Here is a 21,759-nt window from a genome sequence, read left to right as displayed (position 1 = left end):
GTCAGGTTGAGTGGGTGGGGACGTGCCCAGGTTCAATGAAGCAGCCATTTCGGGAGCTTCAGGCTCCTGTACCTCCTCTGTGTCAATGGATGGTGGGTCAGAGAATTCTCCCTCATCATAGTTGAAAGCTGCAGCAGGGACTGGTTCGGGAATAACTTGTGCTCTCTCTGGTTGATCGGGGTCTCATGACAAGCAAGGACATAGCATGTTTCAATGTACTACTTGAGTGGGAGCGTCTTCTTCTCCTTCAGGTTGAACCAGGTTAAGAAGAGCTTTAGCTCCGATCTGACGTTTCACCCGATACGGGGTCTTTTCCCACCAATACTCCAACTCCAAGGTCATTTGTCTTGGACTAACATGCGGTCTCCAACCTCAAGAGCTGTCCCTCGCACTTGAACTGTTCAAGGCGGTATAAAGTTTGCAACCGGTGTCGATGTTCATGGACCCAGGTGGACACCCCCGTCTGTGGGTAGTCCCCCTCGGGATCCAATTCTAGCTCAGTGATCTCTCATCTGGGTTGGCCAAACATACCATGCCTGGGTTATCCAGTAAAATCCTGAATTCCCCAGTTCAAGATGAATCTGACATGGAGTGCACTGATGCACAGCCACTGCTAGATGATTCTGCTGGTACATTGACTCAGAGCACTACATTGCCCTTGCAGTCTATTGAGCCAGAATCTGACCCTGATGAAACTCAGGTGCCCCTTCCCGCATACTATACCACCTTACATGGTGACAGAGAGGAAGGTAATGAGGAAGGTGCAGATGACTTTGAAGAGGAGGTGATGGATGACCCAGTTCTTGACCCGGATTGGCATCCATTGGGGAAGGAGGGTGGCTTGAGCAATAGTTCAGATAAGGAGAAGGATCCACAACAGGCATTGACATCGCAGCAGCGGTTATCTGACAGGCCCATAGCTGTCCAAAAACGTGGACCAAAAACTAAAAGAGTTTCAGGACAGCTTGGCCAGACGGTCAACTTAGCACAGTGTGCAAGGCCAGAAAATGTATACCATAGTAGGAAGAGTGCAACGTGGCACTTCTTTGTCCAAAATCCTACTGATGAGGCACAGGTTACCTGTAATAAGTGCGGAAGGACCTTTAGGCGAGGTAAACAACTCAGAAATTTGAATACCAGTTGCATGCTTAGACATTTACTCAACATGCACTTGCAAGCGTGGACGGACTACAAAACCTCAGGTAGCACATGTGCACCTGCTCTGACTGAAGGTAGCCAGCAATGCTCCATCGCTTCCCCCCCCTGTAAGACCACCGCCACCATTAAGCACTCCAGAAGCACTAAATGTGGAGGTGTCGTCGCAAGGCCAAAGCACTCAGGGAATCACAATGGTTTTGCAACACAACACTGAAACCAATACATCACCAACCCCCTCTCACTCCGTCCGGTCCACCGCTACTTTCCCCATATGCAGCTCTCCAGTCCAGCTCACCCTACTAGATGCTCTGAGTAGGACAAGAAAGTACTCATCCTCTCATCCGCGTACACTGTGTTTGAATGCCTACATTGCCAATCTAATTTCATTAGAGATGATGCCCTACCGTTTGGTTGAAAGCGAAGCTTTCCGCGAGCTCATGGCCTATGCTGTCCCACGCTATGACCTACCAAGTCAGCACTTCTGTTCTCGAAAAGCCATCCCTGCCCTCCACCGGCATGTGAAAGACCTCATTGTCCATGCACTAAAACAGTCAGTGAGTGGAAAGGTGCACCTCACAACAGATGCATGGACCAGTAGGCATGGCCAGGACTGTTACGTGTCCATCACTATGCACTGGATTATTGTGGTGGATGCAGGCTCCACAGGGGACAGCGGTGGTGGAACAGTGCTGCCTAGCCCACGGTATAGGAAACAATTGGCTGAAGGCTTTTGACCCTCCTCTTCCTCCTCCATCAGCGAAAGCTCGTCCACAGAGCACAGTCGCATGAGCACTCCATCCGCAGCTGGCAGTGTTGCACACGAGGTTTCCCACTATCGAACAGCTACTGGTAAGCGTCAGCAGGCTGTGTTAAAGATGATGTCTTTGGGTGACATCAGACACACCGCTGAGGTACTGGCCGACTACTTGCAGCGACAAACTCAGTCATGGCTGGGCAGTCTACATCTTGAGGCAGGAAAGGTAGTCAGTGATAACGGCTGGAATTTTGTGGCAGCCATAGCCCGTGCAAAACTCACACACATACCTTGCCTGGCTCACACTTTGAACCTGGTGGTGCAGTGCTTCCTTAATAATTATCCGGAGTTAACATCCCTGCTACATAAGGTGCGAAGACTGTGCTCGCACATCCGTCGCTCAAACGTCCACTCCACTCATATGCAGAAGCTGCATTGATTGCTCCACCTTCCCAAGCACCGCCTAATCATAGACGTTGCAACAAGGTGGAACTCCACCCTGCACATGGTTGAGAGGCTGTGAGAACAGAGGCAGGCTGTAATGCATTTGTGGGAGGATACACGGGCCTGCAGTTTGAGGGAAGACATGGAATTGTCGAGTGTGCAGTGGTCAAAGCTGAAAGACCTCTGTAAAGTCCTTTAGTGTTTTGAGGAATGCACACGGCTGATAAGCGCAGACGACATCATCATAAGCATGAGCATCCCGCTTATGCGTCTGCTCATGCAAAGTTTGATGCACATTAAGGATCAGGCATCTGCAGCGGAGGAGGAGGAGGAGGAGGGATGCCTTGATGACAGTCAGCCATTGTCTGGTCAGGGAACTGTCCTGGACGAGGTGGAGGAAGAAGAGGAAGAGAAGGAGGAGGGATGATTATTTTGGGCAGGAGGATGCTTCACAGGGGACAAGAGAACATGTGGGCGTGCCAAGGTCAGGTACAGTGCTTGTGCGTGACTGTAGGGATGTGGATTTACTAGAAAGTGCTCCTCCACCCAGCAGTGACAGTGCAGCATTGACACCTGGAACATTGACCCACATGTGCGATTATGCCTTGCGGATTCTATAAAGGGACCCCCGCATTGCCAAAATGATGAGGCCAGCATCCTCGATCCACGCTACAAAGGCAAATTACACAACATCATGCCACAGGAGAACCTAGAGATAATATTGGCTAACAAACAAGCAACTCTGGTAAACCGTTTGTTTGAGGCTTTCCCAGGACACAGCAGCGGTGCTGGTTCTCCCACGAGCCGTAGTGGGCACAATGGAAAAGGAGCCAAAGTGGCGTTGGAGAAAGGGGTTTAATGACCATGTTGTGGAATGATTTCTCAAGTACCGCTCACACGATTGCTAATACTGCATCGATTAAAAGTGACAGGAGACAGCAGTTGTCAACTATGGTTACAAACTACTTCTCCTCCTATATCGATATTCTCCCTCTTAAGTCATTCCCCTTTGACTATTGGGCCTCTAAACTGGACGCCTGGCTTGAATTGGCACAATATGCCTTACAGGAGTTCGCTTGCCCTGCTGCTAGTGTGTTATCTGAAAGAGTCTTCAGTGCTGCTGGATCAATACTGACAGAAAAAAGGACCCGTCTGTCGACCCAAAATGTTGATGATCTAGCCTTCATTAAAATGAACCATGCATGGGTTTCAAAGGATTTTGTCCCACCTTCCCCTGATGACACATAGGTTGCCAGAAAACTGCCTCGCTTTTGTCCTCCTCTTCCTCGGACTTGCCCAATTCCGCCCTTTGCAGCAGCTGAATGTCCAGCCAACACATCAACATATGCCATTTTTTAAACCTCCCTAACTGGGCTGCCCACCCCCCCAAGGGCTGGGGTCAACATCTGGCGCACCCAGGCAAGTGCCATTGCTCTGAACAGGTGGATGGGCCCACTGATTGCCGACGGCACTGGCACAGTGCCCCTCATAGTACAATACAGTGTCTCTGACGGTGGGGGGGCCCACTCACTGTCAGACACATCAGCGTACTATGAGGGGCCCTGTGCAAGAACCGTCGACTACGAGTGTGTCCCCCCTCCTTGGTCATGGCCACAGCACTTGCAAGTTGCAATACTTACCTCTCCTTGCTCTTCCGCGGTGTAGTCTGGGCAGTTCAATCCTTCACAGGTACAGCCACTAGAAATTTGGGGTATTGATCGAGGATGGTTAAGATGTAGCTATGGCCTGTCCTGCTGGCCTCTACCTTCAGATGATCAATGGCTACCATTTGTAATGGACGTCAACTTACAAGCGGATGCAGTGGTGCTTTATGATCACCTTTCACAGTTGTGATAGTCACAGACGTGTGACATTCCTGCCACCATTTTTCAATGTCTCCTCTCATGCCAATCCAATAGAATCGCCTGCGGCCTGTAGCTTCTGTCTTTTGCACTCCAAAATGACCAGATACATCATGATAGGCAGTGAGGACCATGTCTACATCTCTCCCTGTGATCACAATTTGATGGAGACGAGTAACGGTGATGTGATCCACGCTACTGGATAAAGCAATCCTTTCTTCACAAAGAACCTTTTTTGCTGTCTCCACAGGCACAGTAATTGAGGGTCTGCATCGCCTCTGCAACATCTACCGGGAGGTTTTCCCGCGATGACAAATTCCCAAATTTCTGCTAACACGAGACTTTCCGTCTGTACTTGTATCCATGTAGTTTCTAGTAGCAGAGAATCTGGACTGTTTTACTGAGATTGAAATATATACGAAGATTTAAAAGTACCACAACACTATATACTGTTGTATGCTTCCACTACCTTTCCCTTTTTCTACTTTTTAAATTCTGGTGTAATACACAGTGAGCCTGTGAGTGTCTGTGTCTGACGCCGGAAGTGTAGACAGAAATTTACAATTACCCCTAGACTGGTTACACCTGGTATGTGCTGATACAGTACCTTTGTTCCAAATTTTGTATTACGGTATCATCCATAGTGAGTTAGCGTGTGTGGTTTACGCCTTCTATATATACGGTGAATCGGAGCTACCAATTTTTACCCCTCGATACAGCTTGTATCTTGTTATACAGTACCTTTGTTCGACATTTAGTATTACGGTCAAATCCATACTGAGTAAGCGTCTGAGACTGACTACGGGACTATGTATACGGAGATTTCAATTGTACCCTATAATATATATACTTGTTATCTTGTTATCCAGTACCTTTTTTAGGCCTGTTTCACACTTGCTTTTTTTTGCAGCGCGTTTTTCCCGCAAAAAAACGCATTGAAAAATGCATACAAAAGCATACAACTGCTGCGTTTTTTTCAAGCATTTTTATGAGCATGCATGAAAAAAACGCAGCGTTTTTATGCGTTTGTATGCGTTTTTAGTGCGTTTTTACCGCGTTTGCGTTTTTTTCCAACATTAGGTGGCCCCTCACACTAACCCAAACCATGACTTTACTAACCCTAACCCTGACCCTAACCCTAACCCTAACCCTAACCCTTAACCAAACCATACTTAACCCTAACCCTGACCCTAACCCTTAACCAAACCATACTTAACCCTAACCCTGACCCTAACCCTGACCCTAACCCTGACCCTAACCCTTAACCAAACCATACTTAACCCTAACCCTGACCCTAACCCTGACCCTAACCCTAACCCTGACCCTTACCCTTAACCAAACCATACTTAACCCTAACCCTGACCCTAACCCTAACCCTAACCCTAACCCTAACCCTTAACCAAACCATACTTAACCCTAACCCTGACCCTAACCCTTAACCAAACCATACTTAACCCTAACCCAAACCCTAACTAACCTTAACCCTAACCCTAACCCTGACCCTAACCCTAACCCTAACCCTGACCCTAACCCTTAACCAAACCATACTTAACCCTAACCCTGACTCTAACCCTGACCCTAACCCTAACCCTAAACCCCCTTAACTAACCCTAACTTTACCCAAACCCCTAAATTCCATTGTCTAAACTAATGGTAAAAAAAAAAACGCATGTGCAAAAAAACGCATACATAAGCATGCCAATGCGCACATATGCTCACCATAGACTTATAATGGGTGTCTTGCTGTAAAAAAACGCATTGCGAGCGCATGCGTTTTTTTGAGGCAAATCGGACGCACAAAAAATGCTACAATTAAATGGTGCCTGGCTCTACCTACCACTGTGAACTGTGCATGCTAAGGGACAAGTACAGTGCAAAGCTAAAGTAACCACAGCATAAAAGATAGATTTGGAGATCCACCCTATTCTCCTATAGTCTGCGTCAGCCATATTTTCTGGGTGTAAGGGTCATGCTGTGACATATTACAGACAAGCGAATACAATGTCTCATGAAATAATAAAAACAATTATACCAGTGGATTTCATACAATTTAAAATATACATGTTAACATAATTACAAGTCAATGACAAAAAAAGTGATAGATCCAGTTCTTTTTTATCCATAATTTTCTAACCATCACTTTCTTCACTCTCCGCAATTATGATTCTCCTGTCTTCTTTCAGAATTTTTACATTCACTGCAAAAAAGCAACAGCACAAAAATGCGGTAAATGCATAATAATAGTAATATTATTGAAAACAATAACATGTCAAGTAATGAAAACATATGAACTAAGGCACACAAAGAGAGTGGGAGTACTAGATAGAGCTATGCATATGTGTATGGCATTAACTCTGTCTAGGGGACCAACCCTTGAATCTGACCCAACAAGGATTTAATGTACAGGTCGGCACAACAATACAGTTGAAGAAATACTGTAGCATTGTAGAAGGAATATATCTGTGATCAAGGTTTTAAACTGGTTATTTGGTTATGTGACAAATGCCTCCTTAAAAATAAATTTTGAGCAAGCATAAAACTGCCAATGTATATTTTCAACTCATCTAACCAATAAAGAACTATTAAATGGAAAAAAGGCTGGGCAAGTTTCATCATTGTAAAGAAAAACGTTGTGTTAGGCCCGGTACACACAATCTGGAACTTGCAGCTCTTTGGATGCAGCGTATGTTCGCTGCATCCAAAGCGCTGCCTGCTATTAAACACCAGTAAATCCGCATGCATTCACTAAACTATGCGGATTTACCTCATCCAATATATTCTATTGATGTAATTTCTCTTGTGGAGACTAAATTCTCCTCAAGAGAAATTGACATAATACGGTCTGGAAAAATGCTCCGCATATTAGTCTCCGTGAGTGATCTCTGGATGCACAGTGGAATATGGGATTTCTTGAAATCCCATCCACTATGCTGTAACAGCTAGCCGATAAAGGTTTCACGCTGCATAAGAAAAAGGACTTAAATATCCTCCAATAATAGAAAACAGCAAAAGAGCAAAAAGGTTTACCCGTCCAGGCCTCCAGACAAATGCACTATCAGAGTGCAGTGGACCCATATAATTAAGATGGCAACACAGGTGCAAGAATACCGATGAAACCACAGCTCACAGCCTACCAATACATGGAGGGGGCGGTTAACTGGTTTTCTTGCATCTGTGTTACCATCTTAATTATATGGGTCCACTGCACTCTGATAGTGCATTTGTCTGGAGGCCTGGACTGGTAAACCTTTTTGCTCTTTTGCTGTTTTCTATTATTGGATGATATTTAAGTCCTCTTTCTGTGCTATTTCAGTGTTAGGATTTAGTGTTAGGTACCTGTAAACGTGGAGACCTTTGGCGCAGGTTACGGGCTCATGTATTTTGGCCAAAATATCAGCTAATACTCCACATTTTTTAATGTGTTTTTTGCACTTTTTATTCAGGGTGCAGTTGGGCCCATTTGGTCTTGTAAACTGCGGTGTCTGTTCACATGGCATACATTTTGATGGCGCTGGGCAGCCCGCCTGAGCTAATAGAAGGGTGTCACTACTAGGCTGGCCTGGATGCTGTGCATGGCCATAGTGTGAACAGCGCCACATACAAGTTTTTTATTGTGCATTAACATACCAGGCAACCGCCCCCTCCATGTATTGGTAGGCTGTGAGTGGTTGTTTCATTGGTATTCTTGCACCTGTGTCACCATCTTAATTATATGGGTCCACTGCACCCTGATAGTGCATTTGTCTGGAGGCCTTGATGGGTAAACTTTTTTGCTCTTCTGTTGTGCAGTCCATTGGCAAATATAAAGTTGCAGATTTTTTGGGGTTGGGGGGTATATTTTGATCCATCAAGTATCACGTGATTTGTGTTACTTTTTTGTGTTATATAACACTCAAAAAAAGTTGAAAAAAATTCCCTGAGTTAAATTTATAACCAATACACTATTTTGTGTTTTGGATTTTTTCTTTGGATAAATTTCCTGTGATCTATAAAGCTGAAAAAAAGTGTTCAAAAACTTTTCAAGCTTAAATTTCTCAGCTATACAATTTCATGTGTTTGGTTGTACATTTCTGTGATACTGTATCTAACGCTCCAAAAAAGAGTTTAAAAAATTAGTTGGATTACATTTCTCACCAATATAGTATTCTGTGGTTTGGGGTAAATTTCTGTGATATTATCTAACACTACAAAAAAGCGTTAACAAAATTGACTGAATTACATCTTTCATCAACACACTATTTCATGTTCTGGGGTATTTTTCCTGTTATCTATAAAACTGAAAAAATGATTTAAAAAGTTTTGCAAGCTTAAATTTCTCAGTATTACGGGTTTGGGGTACATTTCTGTGATACATAACACTCCAAAAAACATTTCAGAATTTTTCAGGGTTACATTTCTCACCCATACAGGTTTATGTGCTTTGTGACACATTTTTGTGGCATATTACACTCCATACACTGCTGGATTGAATTTGATTGTCATTCATACACCTTTACATTCTTTCAGTTATATTACAGTGGTATTAAACTCCCAAAAACTGCTTGGAACAGGTGGTTGCTTGGATAGAAGATAACGCAGTTTGATGAAACTTGGTCAATATTTCTAAAATGTTATTTTTTGTCAGCTGGAAGAAGGAGCTATGAGAACAAGTAGAAAGAGAATATGAAGGTTAAATGCACAACACCATGGGGGCAAAGTATTTTAATTTCATTAGATTACTGAAAAAATTATTTAGTGACATGGCACTAGACCTTGTCCACAAGCATTATAATATGCTGGATAGTATTCGACCCTTAGATAGTTTTTATTAGTTGTTTTTTTGTAATATTAGAAGATGTATTAAATAAAACATTCTTAATAATTTAACAATAGTCATGTCTCGGACCTACAATATACCCTTGACTTATATTAGGCTTTTGTTTTGAGAAGTTGCTGCAGCTGTTTAGTCATATATAGGGATGAGCGATATTGCCCGATATCGTATCGGAATTCCGATTTCCGATATTGAAAAAATATCGGATATCGGAATTTCCGATTTCCAATATCATTGCAAGTCAATGGGAGAAAAAAATCGGAATTACAAAATGACCACTACAGTGCTATATAATGTATAAAATGGAGGGGAAACATCTCAGGATAATGGGGAAGGAGTTTACAGAGGCAGAGGAGCAAAAAAATCGCTAGAAAAATGCACAGAGCGAAAGCTGTAGCAGGAAAACTGGTCACCATCTTCTTAACAGCGGTGTTTTTTCTTTGGGTTAGGATTAGTTGGGGTAGGGTTAGGGTTTATGGATAGTAGGGTAAGGTTTAGGGTTTAGGGTTAGTAGGGTTAGGGTTAGGGGTTAGGGTTAGTTTGGGTTATAGTTAGGGTTAGTAGGGTTAGGGTAAGGGGTTAGGGTTAGTTAGGGTTAGGGTTATGCTTATGGATAGTAGGGTTAGGGTTAGGGGTTAGGGTTAGCTAGGGTTAGGGTTATGCTTATGGTTAGTAGGGTTAGGGATATTAGGGCTGGGGTTATGGTTATGGTTAGTAGGGTTAGGGGTTAGGGTTAGTAGGGTTAGGGTTAGGATTAGGAGGGTTATGGTTAGGGGTTAGGGTTAGTAGGGTTAGGGTAAGGATTAGGGGTTAGGGTTAGTTAGGGTTAGTAGAGTCAGGGTTTATGGTTAGGGTTGTGCTTATAGTTAGTAGGGTTAGGGTTAGTAGGGTTAGGGTTTAAGGTTATGCTTATGATTAGTAGGGTTAGGGGTTAGCCTTATGGTTAGTAGGGTTAGGGGTTAGGTTAGTAGGGTTAGGGGTTAGGATTAGTAGGGTTATGGTTAGGGGTTAGGGTTTAGGGTAAGGGTTAGGGGTTAGGGTTAGTAGAGTCAGGGTTTACGGTTAGGGTTATGCTTATAGTTAGTTGGGTTAGGGTTAGTAGGGATAGGGTTTAGGGTTATGCTTATGATTAGTAGGGTTAGGGGTTAGGGTTAAGGTTAGTAGGGTTAGGGGTTAGGATTAGTAGGGTTATAGTTAGGGGTTAGGGTTAGTGGTTAGGGTTAGTTAGGGTTAGGGTTAGTGGTAAGGGTTAGGGGTTAGGGATATTTAGGGTTAGTGATTTTACATTATTAAATTAAAACTGCCAGTGGTGGTGTCAATATGCCCTTTGACTGACATGTGTCTGCGTTCAGCTCACCTTGCTTTGCAGGGAGTTTCCAGGAGCACAACGTGGAGGAGCGGATACACTCCCTTTAAACCATGGTTAGTCTTCTTCTGCTTTCCGATTTCCGATGTGAAAAAAATATCGGAATCGGAAATCGGAATTCCGATATCGCAAATATCGGACCGATTTCCGATATTTCAATATCGGAAAGCTCATCCCTAGTCATATATAACTGGTTAGCACTGCATCTCCAATAAGTGTTTCATTAATAAGCTATTTAACTACAGTCCTAAGTGCTCAGCTCTCGAGTGCCCTGGCGCTGCATTCCTGTTAAAAGAATTAATCAAATATTGTCATGTCACAATTGTGGCTCATTATCTCATTTCATGTTTACAATTCCCAGAAATTAAATATGAGATATTTACAATAGTCTATTTCTGACATTGTTTCACTTATATACAGGCTTGGACAGGCCCACCGGAGAACCAGAGGATTGTCCGGTGGGCCCAGGCACTTACACCTGCTGGCATACTGGCTAGTAGCTGCCTAGGGCCCCCACTGCTCCAGGGGTCCCCAGCCAGTGGCTATGTGGCCCCTGAGTCAAGGGAGCCCATCCTGTGCCAGTGTAGCAGCAGCTGGAGAAAGGATCCTGTCCCCGCTGCTAAAGCGAAATGAATAGGGATAGCTAATACTACAGGAGAGAGAGAAGATTAAAAAAGATATAAATAAACTGGAGCAGTGGGCAGCAACTAACAGAATGGTTTTTAACAGGGAAAAATGCAAAGTACTAGATCTGGGCAATAAAAATGAAAAAAGCATACACAGAATGGGAGGAATAGGGCTAAACAACAGCACATGTGAGAAAGACGTGGGTATACTAATAGATCACAGACTGAATCTGAGTCAACAGTGTGATGCAGCAGCAAAAAAGGCAAATGCAATTCTAGGATGTATTAACAGAAGCATACAGTCTAGATCACGTGAAGTCATTATTGCCCTCTACTCCACTTTGGTCAGACCTCATCTGGAATACTGTGTCCAGTTTTGGGCACCACATTTTAAACAAGACATCAACAAACTGGAGCAAGTTCACAAAAGAGCGACCAGATTGGTGACCGGTCTGCAAACCTTGTCTTATGAGGAAAGGTTGCAGGATTTGAGAATGTTTAGCTCGCAAAAGAGAAGACTAACAGGAGACTTAATAACTGTCTACAAATATCTCAAGGGCTGTCACATTGCAGAAGGATCATCTTTATTCTCATTTGCACAAGGAAAGGCTAGAAGCAATGGGATGAAACTGAATGGGAGGAGACACAGATTAGATATTAGAAAAAACTTTCTGACAGTTAGAGTGATCAATGAGTGGAACAGGCTGCCACGAGAGGTGGTGAGTTCTCCTTCAATAGAAGTCTTCAAACAGAGGCTGGACAGATATCTGTCTGGGATGATTTAGCGAATCCTGCTTTGAGCAGAGGGTTGGACCAGATGGCCCAGGAGGTCCTTCCAACTCTACGATTCGATCATTCTATGATTCTAATATTCACGCTTCCCCACGCCCCTATGGGCATGGAGAGGCATCAATAACATTTCTCATTAATAGCGGACAGCATTAGCCGCAGGCTTCAGCTAACACTACCCTCATGTAAAGCCCCACCGCCGCACTGCACTACACACAAAGCAGCGCACCACACACACACACACACATAGCATAGCTCACCTCCCTGCAGCACACCCTGGCTTCCTGCCCGGCGCTTCCTGTCTGAAACAGCCCAGCTGGATGACGTCATCATCCAGTGCGCTGTCTCAGACAGAATGCTGCCAGCTAGGAAGAGGCTGCCAGAATGTGCTGCAGGGAGGTAAGCTTTGTGGTGTCTCTGTGTGTGTGTGGTGCGGTGCTTAGTGTGTGTGTGAAAGAGTGATGTGGTGCATTGTGTGTGTGTGAGAGAGAGAGGGGTGGTGGGGAAGGGCAATGATGGAGGTGATGGGCAATGATGGCGGTGGGGGAGGCAATGATGGAGGTGATGGGCAATGATGATGGGGGAGCCAATGATGGAGGTGATAGGCAATGATGATGGGGATAGGCAATGATGGTGGGGGAAGGCAATGATGGCGGTGATGGGCAATGATGGTGAGGAAGGCAATTTTGGAGGTGATAGGCAATAATGGTGGGGGGAGGCAGTGATGGAGGTGATGGGCAATGATGGTGGGGGAGGCAGTGATGGAGGTGATAGGTAATGATGGTGGGGGAGGCAATGATGGAGGTGATGGGCAATGATGGTGGGGGAGGCAATGATGGAGGTGATTGCCAATGATGTTGGGGGAGGCAATGATGGAGGTGATGGGCAATGATGGTGATGGGAGGCAATGATGGAGGTGATGGGTGGCAATGATGGAGGTAATGATGGAGGTGATGAAATGGACAATGATGTTGGTGGGGGAGGAGGCAATGATTGAGGTGGTGGAATGGGCAGTGGCGGGGGAGAAGGCAATGAAGGAGGTGGTGATGAGGACAATGATGGGGATGGAGGGGGGCTGCATTATACTTTATGAGGGGACTGCATTAATCTCAGGGGACTACATTATATTCTGGGGCTACAGTATACTATATGAGGGGCTGCATTATTCTCTCAGGGGACTACATTATATTCTGGGGAGGGCTACATATTACTATATGAGGGGGCTACAGTATACTCTATGGGGGGCTGCATTATATTCTGTGGTGGGGCTGCATTATTCTCTCAGGGGACTACATTATATTCTGGGGGGCTACATCATACTATAGTATACTCTATGGCGAGGCTGCATTATATTCTGTGGTGGTGCTGGATTATACTACATGAGGGGGCTGCATTATACCCAATGAGGGTGCTACATTATATTCTATGGTGGGGACTGTGTTATACCTTATGAGGGGGTTGCATTATATTTTGTGGGGTGCTGCATTATATTCTATGAGAGGGGGCTGCATTATATTTTATGAGGGGGGCTACATTATTTTATGAGGGGGCTACCCCTCTATGATTCTACCCCAACCCCTGCTACATAATTAAGACGTGTACTACCTTATATTATACCCCGATATTAGCGTGTTTTACCACACAAATGGTGGTCTTGTATTTATTTCTATGTAGCTACATAGTGGGCCCCAAGAATGATTTTCTCTGGTGGGCAAAAGGTGTTCCAGTCTGACGCTGCTTATATAGGATCACTCTCTTCTCTTTTTATCTGTTTGCATTAATGGAATATATGGAAATAATATAATATGCACACAAAAACAAATATGCCTAAATTAGAAACATACACTGGGTGTAGAATTATTAGACAAATGAGTATTTTGATCACATCATTCTTTTTATACATGTTGTCCTACTCCAAGCTGTATAGGCTTGAAAGACAACTGCCAATTATGTAAATCAGGTGATTTTCATCTCTAATGAGGAGGGGTGTGGTCTAATGACATCAACACCCTATATAAGGTGCGCTTAATTATTAGGCAACTTCCTTTCCTTTGGCAAAATGGGTCCGAAGAAAGATTTGACAGACTCTGAAAAGTCAAAAATTGTGAGATGTCTTGCAGAGGGATGCAGCAGTCTTGAAATTGCCAAACTTTTGAAGAGTGATCACCGAACAATCAAGCGTTTCATGGCAAATATCCAACAGGGTCGCAAGAAGCGTGTTAATTAAAAAAGGCGCAAACTAACTGCCCATGAATTGAGGAAAATCAAGCGTGAAGCTGCCAAGATGCCATTTGCCACCAGTTTTGCCATATTTCAGAGCTGCAACGTTACTGGAGTATCAAAAAGCTCAAGGTGTGCCATACTCAGGGACATGGCCAAGCTAAGGAAGGCTGGAAAACGACCACCTTTCAACAAGAAACATAAGATCAAGACTGGGCCAAGAAATATCTTAAGACTTATTTTTCTAAGGTTTTATGGACTGATAAAATGAGAGCGACTCTTGATTGGCCAGATGGATGGGTTCAAGGCTGGATCAGTAAAGGGCAGAGAGCTCCACTCCGACTCAGAAGCCAGCAAGGTGGAGGTGGGGTACTGGTATGGGCTGGTATCATCAAAGATGAACTTGTGGGACCTTTTCGGGTTGAGGATGGAGTGAAGCTCCACTCCCAGACCTACTGGCAGTTTCTGGAAGACACCTTCTTCAAGTAGTGGTACAGGAAGATGTCGGTATCGTTCAAGAAAAACATGGTTTTCATGCAGGACAATGCTCCATCACATGCATCCAAATACTCCACAGCGTGGCTACCCAGTAAAGGTCTAAAAGAAGAAAAAATAATGACATGGCCCCCTTGTTCACCTGATCTGAACCCCATAGAGAACCTGTGGTCCCTCATAAAATGTGAGATCTACAGGGAGTGAAAACATTACACCTCTCCGAACAGTGTCTGGGAGGCTGTGGTGGCTGCGCACGCAATGTTGATCGTAAACAGATCAAGCAACTGACAGAATCTATGGATGGAAGGCTTTTGAGTGTCATCGTAAAGAAAGGTGGCCTCATTGGCCACTGATTTTTTTGTTTTGATTTTGAATGTCAGAAATGTTTATTTCTAAATTTTGTGTTGCCCTATTTGTTTACGTGGTGAAAATAAACAAGTGAGATGGGTATATGTATATTTGGTTTTTATTAAGTTGCCTAATAATTCTGCACTGTAATAGTTACCTGCACAAACAGATATCCTCCTAAGATAGCCAAATCTAAAAAATCCCACTCCAACTTCCAAACATATTAAGCTTTGATATCTATGAGTCTTTTGGGTTGATTGAGAACATAGTTGTTATTCAATAATAAAAAGAATCCTCTCAAATACAACTTGCCTAATAATTCTGCACACGGTGTATTAGGTATCAAATATATTATAGTGTTATTTCAACCCAGGATTTTGTGTTTTTGTTTTTTCCTTTCCTTGTTCCAACAGCCATAGCAGACTTGAGCTGGGATAGTTTAATCACTTTTAATGTGTACTGTTACGTGACTTTATTGCAATGTACAGTGAAATCAAGGTTGTTCTCTACTATGAAGCTCAGCCTGTGGTGGCTAAGATTTCTGGAGGACTAGCAAGGCAGTTATATGGGCCTTTGGCATGATAACTCATCAGTTACCTGCAATGCATGCACCAGCAATGGCATAATTTAAAGGCCACTATAAGGGCTCATACCCATATGTGAGAAAAAAAACGGACGAGTGCCATGTGATTGTCATGCAAGTGCCATGCAAGTGTAATGCAATTTCGGTGCGATTTTTCCACGGTACATCCGCATGACATGCATATGCAATCCGTATGCAATGCGATTTTAACAACAGCTTATACATACAGCAGTTCTCTGTATGTAAAAGCTCATGTTAAAATTGTAATACACAACTGTACACATTGTTTTAAACCTAAATTTTCTTCAAAACATATATATATATATATATATACTGTGTATATATAAATATTAGATAGATTGATTGATTAAAAGCAGGTAAATTATTATAGAATAGAATAGGTTAGAATAGAATAGATAGAATACATATACAAACATAGAATTGGTGTACATATACTGCTCAAAAAAATAAAGGGAACACTAAAATACCACATCCTATGTTATAGTGTTCCGTTTATTTTTTTGAGCGGTATATACTGTATCTATATGTCAGTGACCCACATATACTGTATATATATATGTATATATGTGTATATATATATGTATTTATATTTCATAGAGAGATACATAGAAGAATAGCTGGTAATTCATTTGTCGGCTTCTGTAAAATCAATACAGGAGCCGACAGGAGAGAAGACATGGTTTACATACAGTAAACACATGCAGAATAGTTAGATATGTATATGTCAGTGACCAATCCAATTAGTATAGTATTATGGGACATGTATGTAATTAATAAATGATTTTTTTGGGGGAAATGGCGTGGGCTCCCACGCAGTTTTCTGTGCCAGAGAGGGAAAGCCAGCAACTGGGGGCAGATATTCATAGCCTAGGAAGAGACCATGGTTATTGGCCCTTCCTCTGGCTTCAAACATCTGCCCCCAGCCGCCCCAGAAATGGAGCATCTCTAAGATGCGCCAATTCCAGCACTTAACCTCTCTCTTCCTACTGCCTTGTAGCAGTGGCATATGGGGTAATAGTTGGGGGTTGACGCCACCTTTGTATTGTAGGGTGACATCAAGCCTGGCTTACTAATGGAGAGGTGTCAATAAGACACCTATCCATTACTAATCCTATAGTTGTGAAAGGGTTAAAAAACACACAGCCAGAATAAAGTCTTTTAATGAAATAAAGCAATAAACAGTTTGCCATCTTTATAGTTCTGCTAATCCATGCAACAACCTCAATCTACTGAAAAAAAATTAAAATAACAAACCAACAATATACCATACCTGTCCGGCGTTCAGTCCCACGCCATAATCCATATCTGGGGGCTATACAGTTTTCAACCTGGAGCAGTGCTAAATGCGACCATCTCTGCTGTAAACTACTGCTGAATGAATGAGATGGTGCCAACTGTTGTTTCAGAGACAAGCCTTGACATGACTGTACTCTGCCCTCCCTGTCGGCCTTATTCGCGCTGAACTCTGGAGAGTGGGAGAATGAACAGGCATTTTCCCAATCTAAAGAGTTCACCGCAGGTCAGGCTGTGAGACAGCGCAGCATCAGTGACGTCACCAACATCGCGGGGTTGGTTCAGTGAAGTCCTGTAGATGACGATGGTCCAGATCCTGGCTGCAGTGGTTAGTCTCTGATATCTTCCGCGGAGTCCTCAGACCATATGCAGATGTGACAGAAGGGGTACAGGCCACAGCATCATCTGAGCCCAATGTGGCTTGGTAAACATACACCGGGTGGTCAGGAAACAGTTCACGTTCACTCACCTGGTCTCTATTAGGCGGCATGCACGCAGCACTAACGGGCCCAGAGAGTTTGGCAATTTGTCCTGCGGGCACCAACTGGCACACATCACGTATATATGCTCACAGTCTCTGTGGATGCAAGCAGGGATGCTTGGGCGCGGGCCTGCACTGCTATGGTATCCGGAGCGTCTGCTTCTCCCTGCTGCATGCTGTCTGTTCCAGCCAAGTCTTACTGCTTTTACATGCACTGTGTCCCCAGCAACTTAGCCATGCCCCCTACTTCCAGAGGCAAAGGTCGGTCCGGGCCTCTAAGCTTTCCCCCAGACAACAGAGGAGACAGCCCTGACAGTTCAGGACCTGGCGCAGGGCAAGTACCCACAGTCCGGTCCTTCTTCCTACACTCCCCCTCTCCTTTTGCTCGCCATTCCATGGGCTAGAGTTGTTGTAGCAGATGTTGACATTCTTCCATATCTCAAATAATTAGCTGCCAAATAAATTGGTCTTGCTCATATCGGTTGGGTGGCATTCCAGCTGTTGACCGTTCGGTGCGTCGTCAGCCAGATTGAGTAGTAGAGTCAGGTTGAGAAGTGGAGTCAGGTTGAGTGGGTGGGGACGTGCCCAGGTTCAATGAAGCAGCCATTTCGGGAGCTTCAGGCTCCTGTACCTCCTCTGTGTCAATGGATGGTGGGTCAGAGAATTCTCCCTCATCATAGTTGATAGCTGCAGCAGGGACTGGTTCGGGAATAACTTGTGCTCTCTCTGGTTGATCGGGGTCTCATGACAAGCAAGGACATAGCATGTTTCAATGTACTACTTGAGTGGGAGCGTCTTCTTCTCCTTCAGGTTGAACCAGGTTAAGAAGACCTTTAGCTCCGATCCGACGTTTCACCCGATACGGGGTCTTTTCCCACCAATACTCCAACTCCAAGGTCATTTGTCTTGGACTAACATGCGGTCTCCAACCTCAAGAGCTGTCCCTCGCACTTGAACTGTTCAAGGCGGTATAAAGTTTGCAACCGGTGTCGATGTTCATGGACCCAGGTGGACACCCCCGTCTGTGGGTAGTCCCCCTCGGGATCCAATTCTAGCTCAGTGATCTCTCATCTGGGTTGGCCAAACATACCATGCCTGGGTTATCCAGTAAAATCCTGAATTCCCCAGTTCAAGATGAATCTGACATGGAGTGCACTGATGCACAGCCACTGCTAGATGATTCTGCTGGTACATTGACTCAGAGCACTACATTGCCCTTGCAGTCTATTGAGCCAGAATCTGACCCTGATGAAACTCAGGTGCCCCTTCCCGCATACTATACCACCTTACACGGTGACAGAGAGGAAGGTAATGAGGAAGGTGCAGATGACTTTGAAGAGGAGGTGATGGATGACCCAGTTCTTGACCCGGATTGGCATCCATTGGGGAAGGAGGGTGGCTTGAGCAATAGTTCAGATAAGGAGAAGGATCCACAACAGGCATTGACATCGCAGCAGCGGTTATCTGACAGGCCCGTAGCTGTCCAAAAACGTGGACCAAAAACTAAAAGAGTTTCAGGACAGCTTGGCCAGACGGTCAACTTAGCACTGTGTGCAAGGCCAGAAAATGTATACCATAGTAGGAAGAGTGCAACGTGGCACTTCTTTGTCCAAAATCCTACTGATGAGGCACAGGTTACCTGTAATAAGTGCGGAAGGACCTTTAGGCGAGGTAAACAACTCAGAAATTTGAATACCAGTTGCATGCTTAGACATTTACTCAACATGCACTTGCAAGCGTGGACGGACTACAAAACCTCAGGTAGCACATGTGCACCTGCTCTGACTGAAGGTAGCCAGCAACGCTCCATCGATTCCCCCCCTGTAAGACCACCGCCACCATTAAGCACTCCAGAAGCACTAAATGTGGAGGTGTCGTCGCAAGGCCAAAGCACTCAGGGAATCACAATGGTTTTGCAACACAACACTGAAACCAATACATCACCAACCCCCTCTCACTCCGTCCGGTCCACCGCTACTTCCCCCATATGCAGCTCTCCAGTCCAGCTCACCCTACTAGATGCTCTGAGTAGGACAAGAAAGTACTCATCCTCTCATCCGCGTACACTGTGTTTGAATGCCTACATTGCCAATCTAATTTCATTAGAGATGATGCCCTACCGTTTGGTTGAAAGCGAAGCTTTCCGCGAGCTCATGGCCTATGCTGTCCCACGCTATGACCTACCAAGTCAGCACTTCTGTTCTCGAAAAGCCATCCCTGCCCTCCACCGGCATGTGAAAGACCTCATTGTCCATGCACTAAAACAGTCAGTGAGTGGAAAGGTGCACCTCACAACAGATGCATGGACCAGTAGGCATGGCCAGGGCTGTTACGTGTCCATCACTATGCACTGGATTATTGTGGTGGATGCAGGCTCCACAGGGGACAGCGGTGGTGGAACAGTGCTGCCTAGCCCACGGTATAGGAAACAATTGGCTGAAGGCTTTTGACCCTCCTCCTCCATCAGCGAAAGCTCGTCCACAGAGCACAGTCGCATGAGCACTCCATCCGCAGCTGGCAGTGTTGCACACGAGGTTTCCCACTATCGAACAGCTACTGGTAAGCGTCAGCAGGCTGTGTTAAAGATGATGTCTTTGGGTGACATCAGACACACCGCTGAGGTACTGGCCGACTACTTGCAGCGACAAACTCAGTCATGGCTGGGCAGTCTACATCTTGAGGCAGGAAAGGTAGTCAGTGATAACGGCTGGAATTTTGTGGCAGCCATAGCCCGTGCAAAACTCACACACATACCTTGCCTGGCTCACACTTTGAACCTGGTGGTGCAGTGCTTCCTTAATAATTATCCGGAGTTAACATCCCTGCTACATAAGGTGCGAAGACTGTGCTCGCACATCCGTCGCTCAAACGTCCACTCCACTCATATGCAGAAGCTGCATTGATTGCTCCACCTTCCCAAGCACCGCCTAATCATAGACGTTGCAACAAGGTGGAACTCCACCCTGCACATGGTTGAGAGGCTGTGAGAACAGAGGCAGGCTGTAATGCATTTGTGGGAGGATACACGGGCTTGCAGTTTGAGGGAAGACATGGAATTGTCGAGTGTGCAGTGGTCAAAGCTGAAAGACCTCTGTAAAGTCCTTTAGTGTTTTGAGGAATGCACACGGCTGATAAGCGCAGACGACATCATCATAAGCATGAGCATCCCGCTTATGCGTCTGCTCATGCAAAGTTTGATGCACATTAAGGATCAGGCGTCTGCAGCGGAGGAGGAGGAGGAGGAGGGATGCCTTGATGACAGTCAGCCATTGTCTGGTCAGGGAACTGTCCTGGACGAGGTGGAGGAAGAAGAGGAAGAGGAGGAGGAGGGATGATTATTTTGGGCAGGAGGATGCTTCACAGGGGACAAGAGAACATGTGGGCGTGCCAAAGTCAGGTACAGTGCTTGTGCGTGACTGTAGGGATGTGGATTTACCAGAAAGTGCTCCTCCACCCAGCAGTGACAGTGCAGCATTGACACCTGGAACATTGACCCACATGTGCGATTATGCCTTGCGGATTCTATAAAGGGACCCCCGCATTGCCAAAATGATGAGGCCAGCATCCTCGATCCACGCTACAAAGGCAAATTACACAACATCATGCCACAGGAGAACCTAGAGATAATATTGGCTAACAAACAAGCAACTCTGGTAAACCGTTTGTTTGAGGCTTTCCCAGGACACAGCAGCGGTGCTGGTTCTCCCACGAGCCGTAGTGGGCACAATGGAAAAGGAGCCAAAGTGGCGTTGGAGAAAGGGGTTTAATGACCATGTTGTGGAATGATTTCTCAAGTACCGCTCACACGATTGCTAATACTGCATCGATTAAAAGTGACAGGAGACAGCAGTTGTCAACTATGGTTACAAACTACTTCTCCTCCTATATCGATATTCTCCCTCTTAAGTCATTCCCCTTTGACTATTGGGCCTCTAAACTGGACGCCTGGCTTGAATTGGCACAATATGCCTTACAGGAGTTCGCTTGCCCTGCTGCTAGTGTGTTATCTGAAAGAGTCTTCAGTGCTGCTGGATCAATACTGACAGAAAAAAGGACCCGTCTGTCGACCCAAAATGTTGATGATCTAGCCTTCATTAAAATGAACCATGCATGGGTTTCAAAGGATTTTGTCCCACCCCCTGATGACACATAGGTTGCCAGAAAACTGCCTCGCTTTTGTCCTCCTCTTCCTCGGACTTGCCCAATTCCGCCCTTTGCAGCAGCTGAATGTCCAGCCAACACATCAACATATGCCATTTTTTAAACCTCCCTAACTGGGCTGCCCACCCCCCCAAGGGCTGGGGTCAACATCTGGCGCACCCAGGCAAGTGCCATTGCTCTGAACAGGTGGATGGGCCCACTGATTGCCGACGGCACTGGCACAGTGCCCCTCATAGTACAATACAGTGTCTCTGACGGTGGGGGGGCCCACTCACTGTCAGACACATCAGCGTACTATGAGGGGCCCTGTGCAAGAACCGTCGACTACGAGTGTGTCCCCCCTCC

The 21,759-nt window shown here is 45.2% G+C and overlaps 1 protein-coding gene across 1 annotated transcript in view; it reads right to left on the bottom strand.

The window, feature by feature from the left end:
• The window catches only part of PPP1R17 (protein phosphatase 1 regulatory subunit 17), a 69,117-nt gene that overhangs the window by 11,223 nt on the left and 36,135 nt on the right, over nt 1–21,759 (bottom strand). The window contains exon 5 of the mRNA XM_073549931.1: nt 6,353–6,415. Within this exon, the coding sequence (XP_073406032.1) occupies nt 6,353–6,415 (63 nt within the window). The remainder of the gene's footprint in view (nt 1–6,352; nt 6,416–21,759) is intronic.

The sequence above is a fragment of the Dendrobates tinctorius genome, unplaced genomic scaffold, assembly GCF_039654945.1.
Source record: "Dendrobates tinctorius isolate UK_male_01 unplaced genomic scaffold, ASM3965494v1 ptg000162l, whole genome shotgun sequence".
NCBI lineage: Eukaryota > Metazoa > Chordata > Amphibia > Anura > Dendrobatidae > Dendrobates > Dendrobates tinctorius.
Note: the sequence above shows the minus strand (reverse complement) of the source record. Positions and strands in the feature narration are given on the sequence as shown.